The 23,943-nt window shown below is 38.7% G+C and overlaps 1 protein-coding gene across 10 annotated transcripts in view; it reads right to left on the bottom strand.

Moving 5' to 3' along the window:
* Nucleotides 1-23,943, bottom strand: part of LOC139816883 (venom dipeptidyl peptidase 4) — a 509,974-nt gene that overhangs the window by 30,035 nt on the left and 455,996 nt on the right. For all 10 annotated transcript variants that reach the window (XM_071784690.1, XM_071784692.1, XM_071784698.1 and 7 more), the window contains 3 exons: nt 18,523-18,692; nt 13,559-13,798; nt 12,510-12,745 (listed from right to left, as the gene is read on the bottom strand). In XM_071784690.1, coding sequence (XP_071640791.1) covers nt 12,510-12,745; nt 13,559-13,798; nt 18,523-18,692 — 646 coding nt within the window. The remainder of the gene's footprint in view (nt 1-12,509; nt 12,746-13,558; nt 13,799-18,522; nt 18,693-23,943) is intronic.

Consider the following 23,943-nt stretch of genomic DNA (forward strand, 5'->3'; position numbering starts at 1 on the left):
TTCTCTTATTTCGTGGCGTATGAAAGCCTCCTGCATAGAGAGACCATTAAATATTTGACAAAAAGTCTCTTGGAAGATTCAAAGGAGGATTCGACTGGAGGACCAAGGGCGTGTTGTGAATTCTCTACCGCTTCTCTATCGTAAACCGAGGGAAATCAAGCGAACACGGTAAGTCGCCGGCAGTTCCGCCGGGTCGGTAAGATAGATGACTCCGGGTTATTTAGAATGGATTAATTCGAGCATCCTGTTAATTTAGCCTATCGCATCAATCTTGAATGACCTCGGGGCCTCGGCCATCGCCATTCTCTCTCGCGCCGTATTACGAGAATTGCAACTTTTGGTGGGCGCCAACATCGCGCGCCTTTCTTCGAAAATGAAGATCGATCGATTTCAAGCACAGGTTGGCGGTTCCGGGAGGGAAACCCGGAGCCCTCGAGACCCTCCGCCTGGCAGCTGATACCTCGTTGTCATAATCGTGGATGATAGCGTACGTGTTATGCTGCTGGGGTTAAATTCCAGCTATACGCGGTATTCAGAGATATGTTGCCTATTTATGGCGAATTAGAGATTATTCGTAATCGGAGGAATCCAGGAAACAATTTGTGAAAAGCAGAGATCGCGTTGAATTTCATATGTGAAATTCAAGGCCCTCGAATCGATCGATATCTTCAATTTAGAACTTGCTGATTAACAAACTCGTGATTTATATATTTTTTTTAAAGATTTCTTTTGCATTGAGAGAAAAAAATTGTTGAAGTTACCACAATTTCATTATAATTTTTAATTATTTTCGGTGCCAACTACATTCTTACCTATAGTTATTTTAACAATGCGAATATTATATAGCTGATTCCATACTACATTATTGCTGCCATAACTTTAACATGCATTTATTCAACCATGATATGGTTTTATACACTACAATCTGTGATTTATGTATACTAAATCGTACTATAAATATGATAAAAATAAATAATTAAAAATTATTATAGAAATAATAACTATAAAAATAAGAATCTCAACCATAATTATTTACTATTTTTACTATATAATTATAGTCGCAAATATCAATTACTTTTGTTGTCGATTATAAAAATAGAGTCTTTCTCGTTTATCAATTACTTTTCTCTTAGTGCGGTATAGTATAAATAAGTGCTATATTTAGTTAGACCGTGAGTCAAAATTAATAAAATAAATCATGAAGCAACATCTTTACGTTTATAATTAGCCCGTTATATAATATACATATCAGAAGACTTTTTTTATAAAAAAGTATATGAAGCAAAAGAGAGAATTCTGATGATTTAATTGAACGAAATTGGCTTGTCCTGCCTGGTCGAGTCGGATAACCGATAGAGTAATTTTTCTTTTCTTCATGGTTCAGCCCCCCTCATCCCTGGTGCATTACCAGAATTGATCCCGGTACATTAGTTATTGGGAGTGATATATATCTGCTGCTGTGTGCCATTTAATTACGGACTCGCAGCTCGGAGCGCTGCGCCGCGCCGGGGTAGTGCACAGCCTTTTGAGCGCGGTAAGTGTTCCGTAAGGAAATTAATCAGCGAATCTATCGTGCCCGAGGGGGCACTGATAAATACAAACTCGAATGCGCGCCAGTTTTGTTTTGCGACGCTCGCGGGGTATCTCAGCTCCTACTCGCGCGCGCGCGCGCGCGACTTTGTAGCTGCCGATTCGCGAAGTTGCCGAAGTAGCAAAGTTACCTTGCAGTACGCTGCTGATATTAAAAGCATGTATATGTATATAATAACACATACACTCGAAAGCTTCAAGAGCTTCGGAAATCCGGGGCTAAACCGGAATTACATTGCAGACCTATCTGAAGCCTCCGCGAGCGGAATCGCAATATCGGCAGATTAAATGCATTTGTTATACAACTTTTATGATATCTGCATAATGCATTGCAGTTCGCAGTGACTTGCCGATAAGCTTCCTCGATTTGACGTCGAAGCACGGAATCGAAATAATGGCAAAATGCTTGGCAATTATTGGCTTTCTCTATTTTTGATCTCAAAGCATTAAAAACGTTAATAGGTCTGATTTTTTTTCAACTCTTTCTCAACTAAATGAATAGAATATTTTGCCTCATTTCTTGGGATAAAATTATACACATGCATAATTGTTTCGCAATTTCATTTTTCACAACATTGATTGAGGTAATTTTAACACTGCATAATCGAATATTACTACTCTATAAATCTTATATTAAACGTCGCTATTTATTTTATACGTTGTTCGTTAAATTTTATCTTATAGATAATTTTGCGACCAACATCGTTTGTATCGGAGATACAATAAACGTCGAACCCACTTTATTGATAATCGATTTATTGCTTTATCAGCAAACAATTCTCTAAAGCGCAACGTTGTATATTACCAGCGATGCCTATGCACGTTCCGTAATGCAGCGATATTCAAGCGCAGCTTATAATTTCGCCGAAACTTCTTTGCATAAGACGAGGAGAGGGAGGGGGATGAGGAGGGAACACAGGGCGCTATTTTACATGGCAATTTTCGTGGAGCACGCATGCACGAATTCTCTCGCGCCGCTGTAGCATCGTTCTAAGTTATCTATCTTGCGAAACGCGATGAAAGTTTCAACGGCGCAATTTAAAGTTGGCCTATCGCGACAAGCTGCGCGCCCTTCGCCGCGAGGAACCCCTTATATTCCAGCAAACTCGAAGTGTATCTATTTCAGGCTGTTTATCTATTCAATGCTAACTTCTTCAACACGTTGTTACTGTTAACGTTACACGCAGCATTAGCACGTCACTATATGTATACATACGGCATTAATCGATCGCGTACGATGCAGGTACGCGCAAGAAATTCCCACAATTTTCATTTAATGAAGGAAGAAGAGAATAATTTGCGAAGTCAAAGTATCTTTCTCAAAAAAATTTTTTATATATCGCATCTCGAGAAGAATACCGTCACAACTCAAATTTTATTAAGAAAAAATAGGACCGTTATGATATATAATCAAATTAGAATAAACAGCCATTTTACGGTTCGAGCTTGAATCTTAATAACCTAATACTATTTCTGTGTAAAAAGAATTTCGATTTTGAGTTAAGTTCATAAGAAGTAATGCTTAAGATATTCCCTACATGCTATAATGGTGTTACTATATGTGTGAAATTTGCCGCACGGAAGTAAAAGTTCGTTATTTTTTTAAACTTATGTTGCAATCGCTGGATGAATAGTGTCACAAGTAAATTAATACAGTGAGTGTACGCAGCACTTTTACTGGAACAACGTCGCAACTTGAAAATATTTTGACTTGTGACAGTCTTCTACTACGAGGTAAATAAATTTTCTCCAGCAAATTCACTTGGCAGCAATTTTTCAAAAACAACTGAGAATGAGATTGTATAAGAATGACAGACATTAACTCTTTTATAAAAAAGATACTATCTCTTTTAAAACGTCTTTCTTTCAGCGAAACTACAAAAAAGTTCTAGTAAATAACAGGAGAAAATCAAAATCTGCCGCTGCCCATTTAGAACTACCACCGGAGTACTTCAAAAGTTAATTATAGAAGATGCAAAGAAAGGTGATATTCGAGAACTTATCAAAGACAATCATATTCCAAAATGTACTTTTTACAAATCTATTTTTTTACAGTAATAATGTAGGATGTTATATTTATGATGCGGGTGATAGAGCGAAGGCTGGATGCTATTATGCGATCGTTTATTCAATGTCCAGAAGTGATATAAAATACAGTTCTCGGATATAGTACAAGTAACACGCGGACTGGATATAATACAAGTAACGCGCGGACTGGCTCTCGCTATGTACTTACGTTTCTCGTCAAACGCTCGCTTGCTTCTGCCTCTCGTCTCGCGCAGAGGACACTCGCATGCTCATTTCTCGCCGATCCTGCGTGATCCACATCGCACGAACAACAACAACCGCCAAATATCGGCATCCTACAATAATTACTATATTTCTTCGGACGTTGTTTAAGTTTTATATAGTTTATTAATACTTTATTATTTTGTTACATTTGCACTTATTTTATAATACATTGATTATCTCTTTAAAAGTGTAATTTATTTAATATTCTTCCTACTTTTAAAGCAATATAAGTTTAATAAATACATAATTATTGATGCAAGAACAAAAACCACCCTATCGAGGGGTGCTGGAAGTCTTGATCGAGGATTCCTTTCAGAATCACAACAGACCTCTTCAAGAAACGGTATAAGTTTCGTTCTAACAGTATATCGTAATTGTAATTGCGTTAGTTATCTCACAGTTAAAAAAAATTGAATTAAATTTTTGTTTCCCCTCTCTCCTGAAAATTGTGAATCGTTGAGTTGTGACAATATTCTTCTCGGGGTGCGATATGTACATCTTAACATAACATTTAAAAAAGCGCTTAAAGTTACGGCCGGTCTTAATTTCGACGACAGCAAATGTAGCGTTAAAAATACAAGTAATGAGGACGTAAAACCTGTTCGAAAGGATGTAAAACAACGTGATGACGCGCGACTTTTTTTTCATGGCGTATCGCAACGAGGGATCGTATGAAAAGCTTTAACTTTCCTCCGCCATCCTGCCTGTCATTACAACGTTACAGCCTCGTAATCGCGTCTTTAATGCCTCGATCTCGAGTTTCATTATATAGTTTAATTATCCACGAACGACACAGACACGGGCGCCAATAAAAAGGGCCTAGCGGACGAGATGAGATCCTGCCGGAGAACGACTATGAAAATTTAGCATAAGCGCTCGCATGAGAGCAGTTTTACGTGTTCGGACAGCTTGGAGAACGTTGCCGTCAGGCGCCCAAGTCAAAACCAAGATTCACGAAAGATTAGATAGCGACTTTATATAATAATCTAATTGATTAACCGTCCTCTAATGCTATATTTAAAATTATTTAATTGCAAAGTTCTTGCGGTATAAAAAACATCAACAGTAATATTTTATTTTCATATGAACAAAAAAATTGATATAAAAATAAAATAACAAACGTATATACAAAGTTGTATCTATGTATAATATTTCAATAATAAAATTAAAAAAATTAAAATAAATTCCTTATTATAAAACAAAAAGTATGTAATGTCATGTTTTATAAATACCATAACTAAATTAGGTAAAATGGAATCCTTTATTAAGCGTGCGCAAGTTAAAATAGGCCAAGTTAAAATGTCTTATAACTTATGCACATAGGAAACTCTGCGCGGAAGCCCTTGGGAAGTCATTTTTTTAGTTCTACCGCTAATTTAAAAGGCGCGATAACTTTTACATTAAATATTTCAAGATCGCGGCTTCGCGAAAGCAAGTTATTTCGGTCCAGAGAGGCCTAAAGTAATTATCACATTACCGCGAGCGCGATGATCGATGGGATCTATTTCCCAGTTTTCCGCGCTTCTATACATCACGAGTTTACTTTAAATTATCCTCCCCATTAATTTCTAAAATTGAACCTCCGCCGGCCGCCTTTGTTTCTCGGGACTTCAACGAAAGTGCCGCGGTGGCGCGGCGGCCAATGTTGCCGCGGTATTGTCAGAACAATCTACGTTACAGACGGATATCAGAAATTCTTTCGATAAAGTACCGAGTATCGTTATTGCTCCGGATGGTATCGGAAATCGCGGGGGAAACTCAGGTATATTCCCCCTTCCCTTCCCTTCCCCGTTCCCGTTTCCGCAAGCTCTGATGGACGTTTCGCGGATTCTTTCCATGAAACCATTATCCGCCCGGGGGTGGCCCCACGTGTATCCATCCACGTGTACACGTAACGATCGCTCGTTCACGTTATATATAGCCGCAATTGCACTTAGCGCGCCCCGGAAACGTCCGTTGCGAAATAACCGGGGGGGGGGGTGGAATGGGGTGGTTTTCCTGGAGAGTCCCGATAATATTTGTCGGTCTCCGTTCGACAGCCTCCGTCGGCGAGATACGAGGATTCCGCGCCGCCTTTTGTGCGCTCCATCGCGTTCGCGATTTGTTACCGCCCGTTCGATAATAGTTTAAATTGATTGAAAAACGTTTTGATCGAATATCGCATCGCGTGTGTAAACGCTGAACGATCGCGTTTTATCGCGAAAAAGCCGCGAGGTACGTCAAGCGGAAACGCACACATTATGCCGATTCATTACGCGACCGTTACATCTTATTCAATGTCACGAATACGACATGCCGGTTTGACCATTTCTTTTTCACCTACGATGTTAAACAGTCATTAAGCCTATATACATTTTGCTAAAATAAAGCTCCCTTGAATTTGAACTAAGAAGAATAAAGTTTCGTTATCATTTTGCCCCCTGAGAGGTAAATGACAGAAGACAAGAACTTTGGAAGTCTTGGCATTTTTTACCGAGAAAAAAAAATTTCTTTAATACTTGCAACGTGGCCGAAATGTCACGTAAGACTTTACCTTTTTTTTTAACAAAAAAAAAATTAATCCACAATTCAAAATTGAAATAAAACGATATGATTAGTCACATCGAGATTTTGTTTTCATTACTAAATTCTCGAAAATTATATTGTTGGTTTTATTGTTGGTCACGTATCTGTTCTTGGGAGTAAGATAGATCCCTTTCAGTAATTAATCTACTCTCAGTAAATTAAGAAATTTACTATGTTATATCGACTTTTGTTGTACCAGATTCGGAAGATGAATTAAGACGTGACAGCTGCGTGACATAATTCCTTTCGGACAATAACGCCAAAAACTTCTCACCGTAGGGGAAAAGCTCGAACGGTTGTTAGCGTTCGGGGGATTAAACCGGAATATCCTCCTGCCTGCGCCAGGCAGAATCGTCAGGGTGTTTGAAGGCTGGTGAGCGAAGGCGTCCATTCGCCGAGGGAGGCAATCCCTCGAACTTTCAAGCGGTTTAGTCTAAATCTTAAACAGCACAAGCACCGGACGGTGTACGGCCTCCGCCTCTGGCGCAGCGAAGGTGTGCTAAGAGCTTTATAAAAGTTAAAATTGAAACGGCGAGAGTTTCGCTCCCCGTTTTGGCCCGGTAACACGGGAACGTCGCGTATGAACCTTCCCTTCACGCTTAGCATTATCCCATTGCAATTCAAGCCGCGGCGGAATAAATTGGATATACTGAATGCGAGAGCATTATTCGCAGCGCTTTGTTTCTCCCCGGCACGCTCCCGTCGTACTTGTATGTGAATAATTCGCGCAATGAAATTAAAGTAAAACGTACGCATCTATCGATATGCGATCGCTAAGAATTAAAAAGAAATAAATAAACGCAAAGAGTTTAAAATGCAGGGAATTTTTCAAAAATGTGATATCGTCAACATCGTCGGGATTGCTAAATTTAATATGCAAATTCCTAAAAAAATTATTATTACTTTCACCTTTTCGGCGTTTAAACCGTGTAAAAGGATAGAGTTGGGGTAATTTGAAATACGTGGACAAGTTGAACCATCGCAATATCTAGCCTATCAAGTGTGTTATAACTTAGCGAACAGCAGCGAATTTACTAGCTAGTAACAAATATTTGACATTACGGTGTCGTAACAGGTGGCCCAAAGACAAATGATCCGCGACGTTTGATCCGCGACATTTGATCGGAAGACGGAAAAACCGGAGGAAAAATGATCCGAACGACAATTCGTCCGAACCAATTACATCCGCGACTAAACGCCCGTCAAATTCAGGTTTCGGCGTGGAACGTATGTGCGTAAAAGAACTGTGTGATTATCATATTTCATTGTTGATCAATATATATTTGAAATATCTTGGACATCGAGGTAACCGTAGAACAATAATAATAAATATATATTTGTAGGATGAATACAGTTTCTCGGACTTATTAGGTGCCAGTATGTACACTAACGGTAACAATTTATCGCGATACAATCCGTGAATGGTGTATAATTGCTTAAAAATAAGAGGCACTGAGTTAAACGTGCCATCGCAACACCACATCTCGCATTCTGCCAACAGCTCCAGGTTTTTAGCGGTAGCATATATGACGAAACGGTCTGCACCACCCTCGCTATCATGCAACAGAAATAGCTCGTCATCGTTAGTCATCCGGTACATATTTGGTATAACCAGTTCTTGCAGTGTCTTCGGGTTTACTATGACAGCTTCGTCATTCTTTCTGGCCCGTTGAACGGTGCGTGTCAATGATGTAATTGGTGGTAGCTGCACACGGACTGGCGATGACACTTTACTCAATACCTTGGCAATCATTACACTGTTATTCTGACAACCCTTGCTCGCTTTCTTCTTCAGTTTCTCTTTAACCTTCCTGGCTTCGACCTGTGCAACATCAGCAGCATGATTGTGTGCGGGTGGATCACCAACAATTTCACCTATATTGAACGCGTGGATGAATTGTGGGGATGATAAACGTAGTTAACTGCATGACAATGTTGGGGCTTGAATAATTTGACGCGTGTTACATACCAGATCGTTTATCGCTTGTTGTGTGAATTACAGCGCTACATGACCTCTTCCGGTACTCAGCGCAACGCCAAGTTATATTCAGCTTGTTCACACTTTTTTTGTTGTACAAGTATCCGTTATGTAGTAACATTAAAGCACCACGCTGTGATGTAATAAATTTTAACGGCATTTTATATATTTTTTAGGTATATTTCTAGCTGTGATACGACCGATGCTCGTGCCGGTTGGTACAGTCCGACCAACGGTAGCCTCGTGCGCGTACGTTTGACATTAGGCCACTGGCACACGGTGCATGTTTTCCTTCTCGATTGCTTGCGATCTAGTACATTACTATTTACGAAAACATGCTCCGTGTGCCGCTGGCTTTACATGTAGTGCCCTCGTGCACGTACGTTCTGACTTACATGTAATGCCCCCGACAGGATCACTTGTCCCTCGGTTCGATTGTCCGACGGCTATTTTATCCTCGGTTATTTCGTCGTTGGACCAATTGTCGTACGGTTCATTTGTCGTGGTTCAAGTGTCGCGGATCATTTGTCGTCGGGCCACCGGTCGTGGCACCGACATTACAGCTCAGCGAAAACAAAGTTCATCAGTTATCTTTAATAGTTTTCAAGTTATCTTGAAAAAGACTGTGTGTGGTCCAAATTACCCCAACTTCTTCTACGATCAAATACCAGAAACGTGACAGAAGCTTCAGATTTTGTCTTTTTCGTGGTTTTTACTTATTATATTATATATAAAAGAATTTGACTTATGCAAAAGTTGAAAATTGAAGAAAGGAAACACGCGAAGTTGGATGTCGAGAAACAGTGGCAAATCCTGCGAGACACATCGCCGGGGTTCAGGGTTAACGAGTGTGCGACGCGACGACTAGAATAATAAGGACGGTTAATAGAACGGGCGTAACCGCCCCTCGGTGTTTATCTCCAGGGTACAGTAACGTTTCCATTTGGCCCCCGCTATCCGACCGGCGGAGTTTTCGGAGGCAGCTCACGAAACGTTACCCGGCCTTCTGCGGTTGTAGCCTGTCCACGCGAACTGTTCGCGCGGGGAACGGTAGACGCGTCCCGAACTAATTCGGGTGGCATCCCTTGTTCGCGGGGACGCGGTAGACGGTCGGTGATCCCGGCGATCCCGGCGCGTTTAACGCGCTTAATATCCCACGATTTCAGCCTCGCGCCGGGCGGCGTCTCCGGCGATTAACGCATGTCGCTACAATTACTTAGCCCGACGGTAACGAACCGCAGAGTTCTCTCGCACATTCCTCCCGGGACGCCGGCGCGCCGCGCCGGTCGCAGGTTCGGTCGATCAAGCATAGTTATATATGATACAGAAACTAACTGCGCAAACGAGGTTTTTGGCCGAAACCGAATTAACTGCGGTTCGCAGTCTAGTTAACAAAAATTTGCATTTGGTCAACGTTCAGCTTGTTCAGCTCGCAATCGCGCGGACTCTAGACGCAATTTAGCCCGATCCTGATCTTCTTAAACCGCCAACTGTGGACTTGGAAATTTTACTTCCATCGAACTCGATGCCTTTTAATTGACTCGAACGTCTGCGGGATCGTGGCACATCGATCGTTCACGCTTCGAGATACTAATCCGATGATACATTGCATCTATACCGATACATTCCGGCACATGTGAGAGTGCAATCGTATTGCGGATTCCGCGCATTGATTACGCCGTTATGTCGTCCGCAGGCCGCAAACGCCACGCCACTGAATAACTCCTGAACGCCGTTCTCTGTTTACATCGTCCTAATGATTAATTCATGCGCGTTCACCCCGGATGCGGTCCGCGTTCGTTGAAGGCCCGACTTCTTGCATGTGCGAGTACGAACGACGTGCAACGGAATGACTTCGCTAAATTCATTGAGCGTGCGGTCGCTTAATGGCGGAAACTGGAAGCGAGCGTACCTCTTATCATTTAATCGGGGCCACTCCGCGTTGCGGATGTTTCAACGTTGCAACAAAATTTTGGGATGCGGAAGATATTTCCGTGATATAACTGAGAGATTTGAATCTTTGGTTGGTTAATCGCACACTGTCGCGATTCTTTATACAATACACAATTAATTCTTTACTTGTTCATAAATTTTTTTAATAGAATTATTATAAATATAATACAAGATAATTATATTTTTAGAAAATGTATAAAAAGTAAAATTATTAACCAAAGATTGCTTAAATTATAATTATATTTAATTTATAATTACATGAAACAGATGGTAAAAAAAGAAAGTTTAAACTGCTTCAATTAAAAATATTACCGGATTAAAGATTTTCACATCATTTACAACAATTAGAGCTCTCTCGCATCCTCTGTTCCCTTCAATCGCAAATTACTACGAATTTTCAGTCATTCCCTGGTGTAACGAGACGAAACTCTAGACGACGTTATTAACGCCCGATCGAAGCAATTTTTCAGCGAGATGAAAAGTGCATCGTCTTCCGATAGTCTTTCCGGGGAAGCGCTGCAAGGAAACGCGCGCGGCGGGAATAAGTCGTCGTTCGACGGCAACGGCGACGAACTTCTGATCGCGAGATCCGAACGGTAAATTCGATTCCCACTTCGGCCACTTCCATCGAGCGTTAATCGACCGGCGCGGATTTCGAGACGCGGAAAAAGCGATTCGAAATTCGCGCGCGACGACAACGCGGGCGAGCTCCCTCGACGGAGATCTCGTTTAATTTATGAACGCGCAATTAAGTCAGCCGCTTCTTGCGAGGCGAGACGAGGTCATCGAGAGGGCTCACCCATGCACCCTCTCTCGCGCTCTCTATCACCCGATCCCATCCCACTTTCTTGTTCTAAAGCCACGACGACATCACGCAACTTCCCAGCTCCGGTACACCGCCGCCGCCGTCGCGGGGAGTTCTGCTTTCACTTCGCAAATTACTTCCGAGCCATTTCGCACGCTCGCTATCTTTCCGAATGTCATCGGGATGAGCGGCTGGGAAGAGAGCGAGTATATATCATATTCAAGAATTCGTGCCACGAATAAAGTGCATATGCGCATACGCGACGGCATGCGGCAGTACTCTTGTTCGAGAAGTAGAAACAGTGTAAAATAAAAAACTCACCTCTTTTTAGAAAGACACTGGAGTTTTTAAAAGTTCTGAATTATAAATACGCACGTTTTTAGAATAAATTAAATAAACAAGTAAATATCTAGATTTGTTTTACAGAGATTTATATAAAAAATAAAGCAAATTGAAATAAATAACGCGGATAACATAGGTATAAAATATTTTTGATTATAGCTAAATTTACTTAGATAGATAATTATTAGAGCGCTGACGGTTTATTTTTAAATTTAATATAATTTTAATTAAAAAGAGCTACAACTTTATAATAAATTTTCAATATATTTTAATGTAAATGCCTAGTCAGTTATTATTTCGCAATTAAAATTTTGGGCGATATATAGGTAAATGACTGAATCAATATTCTCATTCCATTAAATTATACGTCGGCAGCAAAATCGAATCCGCGTTTCTAATTCACAGCAAAAAGAGGCTGAGATCGCCGGAAAGTTTTCGAAGAAATGAAAACGTAATCTATTTGGTTCAATCGCTAATAGTAGATTATCGACATAGAAGTTTTAAGTAATTGGACTGATGGCATCTTGAAAGAACTTTCCTGTCGAAAAGCCTCGTTAATTATGTCGCTTATCCAGATATCTATTTTATTAACGATCTGTGCTAACGCACCCTTATCCAATTCAAGATTCTCATCATCTGCATAATTCTCTTTCGCATTCATAGTAGCATGTTTTATTTTTAATATTGGCTACAAATTTACATTCGTACGCTATAAATAAACACATCAGTAAAACTAAAATCGATAACTTGTCAAAGTACGATGAAGTATCCGAAATAATCATTCAATTGTTGTAAAAGTCAAGTTTCTAAAAATAAAGATGACTTATTATCGATACAGACTTAAAAAATCAGATAAAATCTGCGAAACAATAATTCGTTCAATTGTGTCGCGAAAATCAAGTTTCCAAAAATCTAGAGAAATTTAGGAAAGTTACTTAATTAGCGGCGCAGGCGGTTTGTGGAATAGATTGCGTTTGTACTTACAGATACGAGTCCTCCCGATCCCAGGACACTATCTCCGTCACGACGAAATAGCCGGAGGTGAGGGCGGTGGTGGTCGGCCTGCCGCTGGTTGCATTCGTAACCAGCACAGCGTGTCGCCAATTGCTGCCGTTCTTCTGTTTCTGCGGTAATATCAGAAGGAACGACGTACCGTCCTCGCTGAATATAGGCGCTTCGAATTGCTCTACCCAGCCATTTTTCTCGCCATATGAAAGCGCCTAGGAGCAATCAAACGTTCCTTCGGTCAGCAAATTGTATTCCGTCAATTTAATTAAGTCGTATCGCCGTTCATGAAAAAAAGGGTCGCTGTTAAAATTCTCTCTTTCGCCGTCGCGTCGATGTGCTGGTATTCTCGAAAGATAATGTTGTACTTCTCGCAAAGATCCACGAGCCAAAGTTCAACAAGCGTATTAATAAAGTGATCCGGTAAAAAGAAACTCGTTCGCTTTTCTCCTTTTAACGGATACAAAAAATGCACGAGTAGTCAAACATCGTATAATTACGGCTTCTTGGAGCCGTTTTTACTTTCTTTGTACAGACATTTTAACGCGGCAGCTAATTCGCACGTTCAATGTAAAAAAAAAGAGAAAAACATTGTTTCACGGGAGAATTATTTCTCGCAATACGAAGTTAATTTCACGCTTCTTAACGCGAGATTAAATTTATCGCAGAATTTTCTAACACGAAATCTTTACCGATACTTGAAATTTGTAACGCCCAAGTTCCTCGAGAAACAGTCGCGAAAGACTCGTACGAAACTGCGAATTAGCCGAGCCGCGGACGAGCGCGCGCACTAATTAAAATACTATTGCCCAACTAAAGGAAGAGCGCTCGCCTAAATTAAGATTCGCGAAAGCTCGGGAAAAGAGAACGCGGGCTGCAGAGGGAGAGATAGAGAGAGAAGTCTTCGTAATGGGTATTATACTATCAAACGAGTCCCCCTCTCTCTCGCTCGGACCTCGCGCAGTATCCGGAAGATTGTCTCTCTCTTTCTCTCTCGCGCGCGCGTGCGAAAATGAAGAAATACTTACTGTCGTGCAATTTGGCAGCAGACTGTCGACGTCGCAGAGCTGGAAATACGCCCTATTCTGTACCCGGTTCATCCAGGTCGCGTATACGAGGCTGTCCGTGGGGAAGTCCACTGCCGACAGAATCCTCTCGGAAGTAGACAGCTCCGGCGGATGTTCGATCTCAACCAGAGTCACGTTACCCTGCACCACCATATCGAGATCGACGCAAAATAGTTTGACTGTTGGATTCGTCGTGCCGCTCTGGAACGGGAATAAGACGGATCTCTCGTGAAGATGGATCGACGTCGAATGGCAAAGTAGCAAGGGTAATGGACGGAGAAAAGTGCGCGTGTAACGATAAAGAAAAGTGTACGGTCCAATCGATCCGCTAAGTGGGACAGATGGACCGCGCAAAAATATTATTTGTATATAAAACACATTTCTATATTCGGTATAAAGGATATAGAATTTTTCATCAATTAAGAAGTTAATTTTGTTTTAGCTGCAAGAACAACTTTGGACGTAAAAGATTATAGAGCTATAGTTTTGCAGGAAAATGTAAAGATAATCAGGTGTATATTTACAAGAAGCGCAATTTTCTTACGAAATGCGTGAAGTTGTTGTTTGCAAAGTTGTTTGCGTGAAAGTGTTTCAATGAAATTGGAAACATAAATCTTCGATTCTCCTGTCCGCCGTGGCTGTTCATTCACTGATTACTTTAAGTGCATCTGAAAATCCTGTCTTTTTAATACCGAAAGTTTTAATGACAATCTTGTTTAATCCCCAAGATACGGAGCGCTGTAATTGTTGCTCGCGCAGTGTTTATTCGTTTGTTCGACTCGGCGATATTCCACTAATATTAATTTACCGACGTATATATAGAGCGGCTTCCTCGCTTCATCAAAAAGTAACACGACGCTTTGGCTGTTTGCGCGCAGCTTAAGGATGACTCTTGATTACGTTTTAGTAAATTCAAGAAATTTCTCGTTTTCCATCCTAACTTTCTTGCGAGACAGTAGTAAGCGACGTTAATCACGTGAAAGACGTGAAAACTTCATTATTTGATAAGCGTTCTTTCTCTTTGGTAACGAAGCAAACTTAATATAATTAAATTTCCAGAATAAAGTTTTGTAAAAAATTCTAATTGAGTTATGTATACACGAGTTACGTAAATTGCATTGTGCAAGTTGCTTTCATATTCCGTTTCACGCATGTAATTCTCATTGAATGGTTAATTACACGCGAATTATCCATTGATATCAGTCCACTTTTACGAACTATACATGATTTAGTAAACTAAGCAAATTTACAATTTTATTGTCTATTATGTAGCAATTAAAAGGGAATTCATAACGTCATTTCGATAAAATGCCGAATTTTTGAAAGCGATGCAAATTTCGCATATTCCTCGCACTTAATGTTTTTGTCGATAATATAGTGGCATTTTCCAAACGGCGAATTTGTGTCGCGAGCTATTTCGATTCAGCAGTAACAACCTATCTTCGAATCATTATAAAATAAAATTATTCGAATCGCTCGGTCATATATTTGCATTTTATTATAATTTCAGGGGAATTTGACATTTTCGCGCAAATGTAAATATTTATAGAACAAACCCGTCTTTTTGCGATATATTTCCTCTTTGGCTGTGAAATGAATATTAATGACAATTTTATTTGCCGCGGTCACATCGCGAATAAAGCGAAATCGACGGAACTTAGGTAAATAAAATTCACTGCATTTTTGTTAAAATATGTCTCGCTTAAAGCGCGAGCTTCGAAGCACAATGAAGTCGCGAGAAAGAAATCCAGATAAATGTACCCGGGAAAATGACGGGAATGGCGGTTTGCGCGTCAAGCAAAATGAATCACCCGGCTGACGAGACCGTGACTTTAATCCAAGCAAGGCTGGAAGTTTATGTAGAATCGCGCATCTTTAAAAGGTGGCACTTTGGAGTAAAACTTCACGTCAAACTTCGAATTCAATCGTGCGTCTCCGAGAGGGAAATCGATTTGCCGTGAACTTTATTCGAGTGTAAGCGAATGGCAAAAATACCGGGGGCGCATTTGTCATGGAGACCGTACGGTCTCCATTTCGTCTCCGTTCAATCCGCCCATTATGTGGACAGTGTATCAGAGAAATAATATAATTACCGACGTAATCTCCTTTCAGAGATAAGTCTAAGCGAGATTCTTATTATTTCTTGTCGCGTAAAATCGTTATGAAGGCATTGTGAAAGCCTCTTTCAATTTTAATGTCCTAAAACTTTTTAAATAGTTAAAATATGTATGGTTAACTCTAGTTCGCCACACTCCGGTCTAGTGGACTACGTCTATTAAGCTGACACAGCCAATTCAGCACAATCGAATAAAATTTATACAGAAATTTAGTGCTCTTTTGTTGCTAATTTGTTGCTCAATTCCCAATTTTGTTGCTCCAGCCGTTTCGGAAAAAATAGTAGCTGTGCTAACTTATGTTTAAAGTTAGCACAGCCATTCAAAAAATTGTGTTAAATAAAAAAATAGGACATAATCTTTTAGTGCTTTTTTGTTGCTAATTTGTTGCTCCATTCCCGATTTTGTAATTTCATTTTTAAATACTGGAAACTACCCCCAAAGCTATTTCTCCTTAAAAACATACTCTAAAATTGCAAATTAATCAGATATTAATTAATTATGTTCAAGATTAGTTAATTACGTTTTACTGATTTTATTGCCGACCATTTGCATTAATTCCGATTTTGTTGCTCCACCCTTAATGCTTAAAAACCACCCTTAGCTTATCCTACACCAGCACAACACCTTAAAATTGTAAATTAAACAGATTTCCGAATTGATTATGCATCCTTGATTTTGTTGCTCGCTATTTTTAACAAATCCGATTTTGTTGCTCTATCCTTAATGCTTAAAAACCACCTTTAGCATATCCTACACCAGCACAACACCTTAAAATAGTAAATTAAATAGATTTCCGAATTGATTATGTATCCCTGATTTTGTTGCTCGCTATTTTTAACAAATCCGATTTTGTTGCTCTACCCTTAATTCTTAAAAACCACCCTTAGCTTAGCCTACAATTTACAATTGTACAGTACAATTTACAATTGTACAATTTTAAGGCGTTGTGCTGGTGTAGGATAAGCTAAGGGTGCTTTTCAAGCATTAAGAGTGGAGCAACAAAATCAAATTTGTTAAAAATAGCGAGCAACAAAATCAAGGATGCATAATCAATTCGGAAATCTGTTTAACTTACAATTTTAAGGCGTTGTGCTGGTGTAGGATAAGCTAAGGGTGGTTTTTAAGCATTAAGGGTGGAGCAACAAAATCGAATTTGTTAAAAATAGCGAGCAACAAAACCAAGGATTTTTCAAGTTTTCTAGTTTTCATATAATAACATCACTTTCTTAACCTGATATTATCATAAACATCTCATTCAGACTTTGTATTTACAATTTCTACATTACAAGTTTAAAAATATTAATTAAAATAAAAATCACACACAAAGCGACAAAGTCGCACGGTCTCATAAACAAATAATTGTAGCTATTATAGCTAGGGTTAATAAATCTATGATTATTTTCACGGTATATTAAATAAATAGCATAATTAATACTCTTTTCATGTTAATGACTTCTGATGTTCCTGGCAAAAAAACATTAAATGTATAAAGAATAATATAGCTTTATTAATAAGTAAGTATAATATTTAAATATACAAATAAAAACCTTATAATGGTCGTACAGTTAAATTCGTAGTGTCAAATTGTACTCCATTTAAGTAATTTTTAACCATTGTATAAGTCGCCACTGCTCCTACTCAATAGGGGTATTCAAATAAGTTAAAGTTTAACGGTTTGACAGGTTATGTCGGGTTAAAGTCGAGTAAAAAGTTAATTAATTAACTTTGGGCGCGCTACTCTTTAAGGTTATGCAAAATACATAAGTGACTCATTAACCTATCACATTAATCTTTGGGTTAAAAGTGTAATAATTAACTTTTTACCCGACTTTAACCCGACATAACCTGTCAAACCGTTAATATCTAACTTATTTGAATACCCCTAATATGTCGTTAATTTATCTAAAACAATAGAGTTAAAATAATACTGTTTTGTGTTAAAATAATAAATTTCGACACACGTGATGATTAAAAATAACAAAATGTTATTTAACTCAAGGTATCTATTGGTTTAAATTTCATCCTTTAATATTTAACAGTGCGGTATTAAATGTCATTCCTGAGACTTATTCGTCTCTACTCCTTATTCCTGTATCCAAGCAAACTTCCATCTTACGGATTGTCGTACGAAGACAAAGATGTCATTCAAAGGTTGAACCAACGTCGGATATTTTTCCACGTCTTTCGCGTCACGACTTTTTGCGACGGTGTCAATCGCGAGTCATAAAAAGACATTGAAAAATGTAAAGATGCCACACTCGCGCTCCTCTCATCTTTTCAGGATGTAAACTCCGGTTAGATGGCTTTTCATATCTCGGACGGCGCGGTGCGACACGAAGCTTCGCGGGGATGCAAAGTGGGAAAGACGCTTCTGAGAGCGTCTAACGCCCGGAATCGCTGCCTTTTAAAGAACCGTTTTGTTTTTCTCCCACGAAAAATTTCATTTTCCCTGTATGCGCAAACGCCTTTTCACACAGGTAGACAATCAATTAAAATGGCGGATATTAAAAACGCAAAATATACCAGAAACGTATCACTCATGAAACTTTCACACGCAGAAAATATATAAAACCTATTTATTATTTATTCGCGGACGCGAAAATATCTATATTAAAATTTTCAAATGTATTTGAAATTTATATAAAATCTTCAAGCTATATATCATTTTTTAATTTAACGAATAATTTTTCGATAAGAATATGATAATGAACAAAGATAAATTAAAAGTCGACGAATTAAAAATATGGCAATGCCAGAGAAAACATTTCTTTATCGTACGTAAGCGGAATAAGGTTCATGTGTACTTACTTTAGGGTAGTGAATCGGTATCGCCGACGTGTATTGGAAGGTTAAGCTTCCGGGATATCCGTAAAATGGTATGGTCATAATAGGAGTGTTCGAGTCGTCGAAATAGCCGAAGACCAATTTAGTGCCGCTGGGAGAAAACCAGATCGCCTTGTTCGAGCTGAATACTTCCTCTGTAACGCAACAAAAGTATAAAAAGTTAGTTAATATATTATTAAATCCATATTTCCTTATATATATATATATTTATAAGAAGAAATACTTAAAGCAAGATATACGATATACAGTGCTGGTCAAAATTATTGCATTATATATGGAAAGAGAAGTTGTTACTTTAATGAAGAAAGACGTAAATATTATAAATATTATACAATTTTATTTTAGCACTGTTATTTTATGCTTTGATAGAAATACTTCGAGAAAAAAAAACAAAGATCTTAATAATTTAATTAAATAATTATTATTAACAATAATTATTCAACGTCAATTAAACCATTGAGATCAAAGCATAAAATAACAGTATCTAAAATAAAATTTTACGACATTTATATACATTTATATATATCTCTTTATTAAAGTAACGACTTCCCTTTCTATAAGCGATGCAATACTTTTGATCGGTACTGTATATGCAATTCAATTCTACAATTTCTTTCATAAATTTGAAGTCATTATGCTGCTGCAGATATGTGAACATAGACTGTGTCACAAATAAGTTTATTAGCATCATTATTGGATGAACGGAATGTGAATTTACGAAAGAGAACGCGCTTTTTATTTCATCTTAAACCCGCACTGCAGTCACGAAGTACATTCTCGATGCACTGACGTGCACTAAATAAAGTGCAGAGAGACTCGTAATAACCCTCCAGTTTTGCCTCTCGCGTCTCTTGCGCTTTAGCGCAAGTGAAGTCTCTCGGCGATAAAAACTTGACGAAGAAAATTATTATGGATGTTATGCGTGTATCTTGTCGACTTTACGGTACCGTCGTATTTTTCTGCCGGCTGCCGTTGGACCCCGTGACATCTTTGCGCTAACGACGAAGCGAGAAATTGCGACGATCGTTCTCGTCCTCGTAAAAACTCACAAGCAAAATTCATCGCGCGGGGCGTTACACCCGGTATAATTATAGAGTGCACTGAGCGTGTAGAATGTATCTCGACTCCGGCTCTCTCGTCCCTTTTTGTATTTTGCTAAATAAAGCATGAACGAGAAATGAAAATAATAACAACGAAAGACTTAATTATCATTTCCATCATATATTTCCATCATATATTTTTATACAATTATAAAAGATAAAATTATATGTAACATAAAAAATTACATAAAATATAAAAAGTATGAAATGTAAAATTACAATTAAAATATAAAATGCAATCTTCAATATCTTCTTTCATTTAATTCTACTTAGTACAGAATTTTACCACTTATTGAAAGGTAATCTAAAAGTTATTATATATAATAACCCTTTATAATAACCCTTGTTATATGTGTCTTTGTTTATAATGCCTTAAACTGCCTTAAAGTACAATCTTCCCTTTATCGAGTTTCTGCCAGAAAGTAGGTTCCCAGAACTATCGTCGCTCCAATATTAATTTTACGATAAGTACTCGATTAAAGAGCTCGCAGCGCGTCAAAGCATAATTCCGCGCAATGAGGAAGCAAGAAGTAATCAAGATTCTCTCTCTTTGTAAACTTCACAAGGAAAGAAAGTTCAGGCTGATCTACCGGCGCATTGCGTAATTATAAAGCCCCACCAAACAAGCGGATATATACTTCCGCTATCCCATTATTGCAGAATAAATAAAGCGTACGCGAGCAGTAGACTCGATTAAATTTCAGTATTTCAATGCGTTTACCTCTCGCGAATTATACTTGTAATAAAATGAAACAAGTTCTTGATACACAAAAGTAGAAGGACTGTAAACTGACCGTAAACCACGAAATTTTTGTCATTTTCATTAACGTATAGCATCGGGGAACTTTCATTACTTTTTTAATTTACGAATTTAATTTACTTTACCAATAATCTAACTTTTATCTCCTTTGTACGCGAACAAAACTGGCTTAGCTCACACAATTCGGTTCGTACAAAAAATAAAGTTTACTTAAAATGCGCCTGAATTTGCGTTAAATCATATCGAATTCATAAATTCATCCTAACATGTAAACTTCGGGGGACGTTAAAACGCCGATTTTTCTCAAATTTTTTACAGTTGTTTCAAAATATGAAAAAATTTGTCATTACTTTTAACTCAAATTAATTTTCTTATTTTTTTTTTAATTTTTTAAATTTTACACAAGTACACGACTTTAAAGCAGTATTTCATAAGCATAAATGTACCCGAATTTTTGTAACTCGGTACATATAGAACATCAAAATAATAGTTTAACTGTTTTTTTCCTATTGGGCATTAAGAAGTTTTAAGGGTTATAGTAACTACCCTTTGAATTCTTCTTTACTTTCACACAAGTGGTTCTGTAAAGAAAAGTTGATGAAAAAAATATATAATGTGCAGATTTCAGGGTCTCGATTATAAATCAGAGATTTATTTTGCAAAATTCAATACTTGTGTAAAATTTAAAAAATTGAAAAGAAATAAAAAATTAATATGAGTTAAAGTAATTTTTTCATACTTTGATATAAGAAACAACTGTAAAAAATTTGAGAAAAAACGGTGTCTGACGTTACTCGAGGTTTATTTGTAAGGGATAAGAACATCACAAGAAACTATCGAGATTCGATACACACTTCGCAATTAAACTTGTATTTTATGCAGTTTTCTTTAGCGATAATACAAACAACAAAACGACTGACATCGATTCCAATTCAATGAACCCCGAGAGAAGCATCTATATTACGAATTTCCTTTTATCCGTCAGTTTCGATGAACAAAGTGCATACGCACGGAAAGGATCTCCTAATTAACCGATGCCATCTTTTTTCTGCACATTCCCCCGACGAAAGGAGACCGCGCCGCCGATGGTTCGAGGGAAAATCGCTGATGTAATAAGCGAGTTCATAGAGCGTGCAGTAACGTCGGAAAGGAGCCGGACGAGCTGCGAAGGAACCGAGCGGAAGCTCTTTATTTCGTTTCCTTTCGAAAGGAGAGGGGGGGGGGTGGGTTAGCTCGCGGATGCAGTAGGACATAAATATCCAGTTTGCAAGCCGCGAGGGTGTTACCGTATAAGAATAAAAGAAAACGAACAGGGGAGGGGAAGAAGGTGGAATTAAACTGAAATTAACCCCATGATGCGTGTCCTCGAAATGAAGGTTTATAAAAGGTAAAAAGAAATTATCGCGAGATATTTAATTCAGATAAATTGCAGAAAGTTCGTGGCAATCTGGGGACTACTGGAGGACAAAATTTCATTAAAATTACAGAGAGGATCGTAAAGAAAAGAATAATTATGACAAAATCTAAAAGACTCTTTCTCTCTCTTCTATATATTTCAAAATTGATTAATTTCTCGATAAGCAATATAGATTCATAAAATCATAAATATGAGCAATAAAGTTGTTCCTCGGGAAAATGATTGAAGATATGGGCTCGGTACCTGAAACTTTAGATTTCGGTCCTTGAAAGTTCCATAGTTAAGGCCTCGCGCTATAAATCCGCTTCCGAGAAATCGAGTCAGAAAAATGAGAGGAGATAGCATATTTGGAGAACGTCTGCGGAGAACCTTAGAGATACTCCCGCTGAATTCAGCTTGCGATGTTGCGAGACGGAAACGAGACATGAGAAGAGGGGCGGTAAAAAAGCTCTGTCGCTGGCAAACCCGAAGGAGCAGAAGGCAACAAAGGGAAGAACCGAGTAGTGAAGAGAATGGGGAAAACAGATCGCGCGGGGCGAAGCGGCGGAGGGCGTGGGGAGGGGGGGAGAAAAAAGAAGAAACGCCGCGGCGAGGAAGGAAAACTGCACAAAGACGCGATGCTGCGTTGCGCAGCTGGCTGGACGTGACGAGGGAGAAAAATATCCCGAGGGTGAAATTCCGGATGGACGGGTACGTGTGTACGGGTATGCGTCTATGCCGTGTCACGTACGTATGTGTGTGCGTGTATCGAAGACTATACGACAACGGGGCCGGGGGATAAAGACGGGCTGGATCTGAATGGCACGCGAGGAAAAACGCGGCGTTGCGCGCGCGCACCAAGAAAGTTTTGTCGAGCGACTGATAGATCCGGTTTGGCCAGCCGGCCAATTACTCACGTCCGCCAGTATCTATTCGGGGAATAAACTTTTTATGGCTTCTCCCGTGCGATTTTATTGAGCCGCGCGACGACGTTGATGCGACGCATGTAAGCTCGAATAATTCTCCCGATGGGCGATTTTCACCATTTTATTTTATGAGGGTGAGATCGTGAATGGCAAAAGAATTAAATAAAAATGCACTCGGTCACATTTAGATTCCTCAATATCCGTCTGTTCGCTGCATATCGGTTTGCCAATATAGTGATCACAGCCGATAAACACACAGGTTTGCGCAAACGTCACGCCTCACAAATATTATATTTTGGAAAATGAGAAAAAAGAGCGGAACACTTTATCTTTCTCTAATATAAATATTTGATACGTATGTATACCGGGTGAGAAAAAGTCTGGAACCGGTTAAATATCTAAAAAACAAGACATTTTAGGAAAAAATGTTTCATACATAAGTTGTATGGCTTCAACAAATACATCAAACGGTGGTACTTATTTGATCTTGAGCGTAAGTATAGAGGAGCTTTCAAGGTCAACTTTAAAATTTTAGAAGGAAACCGCCAGTTTTTATTTAATATTCTTGTAGCTGACATTGAGAGCTTTTTAAAACACTATCAATAAACTTCTTTCGGTTGAGTACTTTTTGAGATATGTTGACAAAGTTTAAGTACCGCCGGCATTAGCATTAGCCAAGGTGTACCGCGTGGAGGTTGCACGAACGGATTAACATCTTATTGTGTGTGCGTGTGTATACACTTTAGCTAATGCTAATCCCGGCGGTACTTGAACTTTGTCAACTCATATCTCAAAAAGTACTCAACCGAAAGAAGTTTATTGATAGTATTTTAAAAAGCTCTCGATGTCAGCTACAAGAATATTAAATAAAAAGTGGGAGTTTTCATTAAAAATTTTAAAGTTAACCTTGAAAGCTTTTTCATACTTAAGCTCAAGGTCAAATAAATACCACCATTTGATGCATTTGTTGAAGCCCTACAACTTATAAAACTGTATAAAACATTTTTTCCTAAAATGTCTTGTTTTCGAGATATTTTACCGGTTCCAGACTTTTTCCTCACCCTGTATACGTAACAGGATAAACTGCGCGATGTAAAAATTATAGATATCAAAATTATTAAATGGGAGAAGCAGCGCAAGAGCCTGCAAATATCCAACGCGAAATGTTTACAAACAAGTTTTACAAACATGCAAACAAATATT

This window comes from Temnothorax longispinosus, chromosome 7, assembly GCF_030848805.1.
Source record: "Temnothorax longispinosus isolate EJ_2023e chromosome 7, Tlon_JGU_v1, whole genome shotgun sequence".
NCBI classification, from domain to species: Eukaryota; Metazoa; Arthropoda; class Insecta; order Hymenoptera; family Formicidae; genus Temnothorax; species Temnothorax longispinosus.